Source organism: Solanum stenotomum, chromosome 3 (genome assembly GCF_019186545.1).
Source record: "Solanum stenotomum isolate F172 chromosome 3, ASM1918654v1, whole genome shotgun sequence".
Taxonomy (NCBI): Eukaryota; Viridiplantae; Streptophyta; class Magnoliopsida; order Solanales; family Solanaceae; genus Solanum; species Solanum stenotomum.
This window is the reverse complement of record NC_064284.1, coordinates 14,880,215-14,883,365: the sequence shown is the minus strand read 5'-3', so window position 1 is coordinate 14,883,365 and position 3,151 is coordinate 14,880,215. Positions and strand designations below refer to the sequence as shown.

The 3,151-nt window shown below is 29.7% G+C and overlaps 1 protein-coding gene across 1 annotated transcript; it reads right to left on the bottom strand.

Moving 5' to 3' along the window:
• Window positions 1-949: 949 nt before the first annotated feature.
• Window positions 950-2,802, bottom strand: LOC125858632 (bidirectional sugar transporter SWEET12-like). The gene is made up of 6 exons (XM_049538465.1): window positions 2,673-2,802; window positions 2,419-2,455; window positions 2,099-2,309; window positions 1,849-2,010; window positions 1,627-1,746; window positions 950-1,392 (listed from the first exon to the last, which is right to left on the bottom strand). Exons 1-6 carry the CDS (start codon window positions 2,716-2,718, stop codon window positions 1,069-1,071), a joined length of 900 nt encoding a protein of 299 aa, XP_049394422.1. The 5' UTR covers window positions 2,719-2,802; the 3' UTR covers window positions 950-1,068.
• Between the last annotated feature and the right edge of the window lie 349 nt (window positions 2,803-3,151).

Sequence of the window (3,151 nt, the reverse complement as noted above, 5' to 3'; positions counted from 1 at the left end):
TTTGTCTTTGTATAAGGTGAGAGAGGCGAGGGAGAGATGACTGGAAAAGAGGAGAATAGCGAGCGAGATTCTAGAGAGAGGGGAGAGAGGCGAATGACAAGAAGTTTATTGCGAATTGGAATTAAATGAAACTGTAGCTATAATATTTATTTTGAATTAGTAATTTACTATAATACACAAATTTCCGTTTCATTATTCATGTGCTATATTAAATTTGTATTTTTACTCCATATTTTGAGGATAAATTAGTTCAAGAAATGATAAAATCTAAAACATTTCCTAAAAAAGGGACCAAAATCATATATTTGATTATAGATTTGAATATACTTAGTTGATAAGAAGGATCAAAAAATAAAAATTTATCAATGACTGAGATTATATACGGTGTTTTTATGATATTTTATAATTTTCAATTTTAAAGCTTAAATGTGTGATTTCTCGCACGATATTTTACAATTTTCGCATGATCCCATAGTTCGAATTTGGGAGGAACAAAATTGGTTGGGTTATTAATTTCTTTAGAGGTTATTTGATCTGAGATGAGTTGGGTCAAAATGACCCGTCCAACACAAAGCTAAATTATGAATATAATTTGATTTATCATCAAACAGAACTAACATATATTTTCACAAATACTAAAAAAAAAACCTAGTTTCTTATGCATCAATCTGAATTATAAACCAATTTAAGCCAAATTTTAGATGGCTAAAGTATTTTACTTAACCTTAATTAATTAACATGTATTTTACTTCATTAAATCACATAATAATGGAAATTGCATTAGTTAATGCGGATAAGTTTTTTCCATGGGTAAATTAAAATTTACTAAGACGATATTTTCATGAACTAATTTTGTTGCCCTATTTAGTATCAATCAGGTAAAATTTGCCGAATTTTTACATGTTTGATTAAAAATAATATATATATATATAAGTACATTCAATAGAACTTTAATTTCAACGCAATATTTTTATTGCTATATTATCATTTTGAGTACATTACAAGATAAAGCTAGAACTAGGAAATTAACTCAAAAGGAAAGACAATTAATCTGAGATTAATCCCAAATTAAGCCACAGTTTGCAGCTTAGGCATGTTTACTACATTATTGTTAGTGTCTTTAACTCCACAATCAGTATCATTTGGACACGTGGCAACCTGTGTTTTATCTGAGCAAACCAGTAAACCAAGTTTCACTATGTCAATAATTTGTTCTTGTGTGAGTTCTGGAAGCTTCTTATTAGTATGCATGTTCTCATCCTTCACAATTACACCTGGAGTTTGTATTTCTGGTAGTTTCTGTTCCTTTAGAATGACCTTCTCTTTTTTGCTGTATATTGCATACAACACAATTTGGAGTATACCAAAGATGAATCCCAATACATTTGGAGCCTATAAATAATAACAAGGAATGTACGTTAGAATATATATATAGTCCGTTTCAAAATAAATGTCTTTTTTTCTATTTTGGCATGGCATGCATGCATGCATGTTTAAGACTCGATTTTTATATATCTTGTGCATGTTTAAGATTATCATTTTCAATTTTTCTTTTTTACTTTTCAAAACTCCATATCAAATCAAAAGTTGAGTAACAAATTAAAACGGGGGGAGTGAATAACTTACAGCAATGTTAATATCTTTGAGCAAGAGACCATAGAAGAACCACATAACAGCACTTAATGTGAGAAAAACTGATAGAAGTAGTGGCATGTATTCCACACTCTTTGTTTTGATCACTTTTCTCTGCATGAAATATAATGAGAAAAATTAGATCTACGTAATATGTATGGAATTAAAAAAATAATAGTCAATTGAGAAAATTAAAAATTGCACGTAAAAGTTTACCACAATGCCTAACGGTGCAACGAATACACATAAGGAGAAAATAAGGCAAATCCATCCAACAACTTGTCCACGAACAACTCCTTTGAATAGAAATTCAGTAACTAGGATTATTGCACCAAATCCACCAACCACCGATAACATGAGCATTTTTACAGTTTGGACCTGTACAAATATAATATATTAGACTTATGTGTTGCGTTCTTCATTCATTACGTATAAGAAAGTTAATTGTAAAAACTTAATTACGTACCCTGGCTTTCTTTGGTGCGTAGAAAAGGTGGAGACCAACGTAGATAGTCTCAATGAACATACCAAAGGAATTAATTGTGATGAGAAGGGGCATGTTGGTTTTCAAAAGTGCATAATATATCCAAAGCATGGAACTAAAGAGAGCAACCACATAAGGAATTGATTGATAACCTTCTGTTGATTTTTTCTTGTAAATGTTATAGAACGTCGGTCTACAAAAATACATACATAGTAAAATTATAATACGATGTTAATCAGATTATAATAAGCAAAATATATATACCGAATTTTTTTCAAAAAGTAAATTAGATGGAGACTCACATTGGAGAAAGGAACACAATGAACGAGACAATGTTGCCTGCAAATTACCAATAAAAAGAAAAAAAGAATGAGTTTGAGGAAGATATGATTAATGTGATCCCTTTAATATATCATTAAGAAATTCAGTAGGAATTTTGATAGGAGAAAAGGGTGCATATTAAAATTAAAAAATTGGCGAAACAGACTATTAAGAATTTCTATCGAACAATAAAGAAGCAAGAAGAAGGAGAAAATAAAGATGTATATTTATTTACCAAGGACACCAAAAGCAAAAGCCCAGTGATTAGAAATACCAGCCATGTTTTTTTTTTTAATGTTTCTACTCAAGAGTTGCAAAAGACAAGTAAGTTTTCTACTTGACTTAGTTGGCAGTGAAATGAAAAGAATTTGATTCACATATTTATACTAGCAAGGGATGGGGAAAATCCTAAATTTATTATATTTTTATTTTATTTTTAAAAAAATATATATATAATGAAAGTGCTATGGCAATATCATAAATTTTAAAGGGTCCCAAGACAGATCTTTATTATGTCATTCCCCAATCCTTAGGAGCACTAAAGATTTATTACAACTCATGCATGCTTTATTGTTTTTTCTTTTATTGTCTGTACGAAATGAACCCAAATTAACAACCAAAAAGAAGAAGAAAAATGGGAAGAGGGACCAATTAATAAAGATTTAGATTTACATCAATAATAGAGTTGGATGTGGTGTAGCTATTGAGAAGATC

Coding starts and splice junctions, on each gene's coding strand:
- LOC125858632 (XM_049538465.1), bottom strand. CDS start 2,718: ATGGCTGGTATTTCTAATCACTGGGCTTTTGCTTTTGGTGTCCTTG. Junction 2,011..2,098: donor ACGCACCAAAGAAAGCCAGG/GTACGTAATTAA, acceptor ATATTTGTACAG/GTCCAAACTGTAAAAATGCT. Junction 1,393..1,626: donor TCAAAGATATTAACATTGCT/GTAAGTTATTCA, acceptor TATTATTTATAG/GCTCCAAATGTATTGGGATT.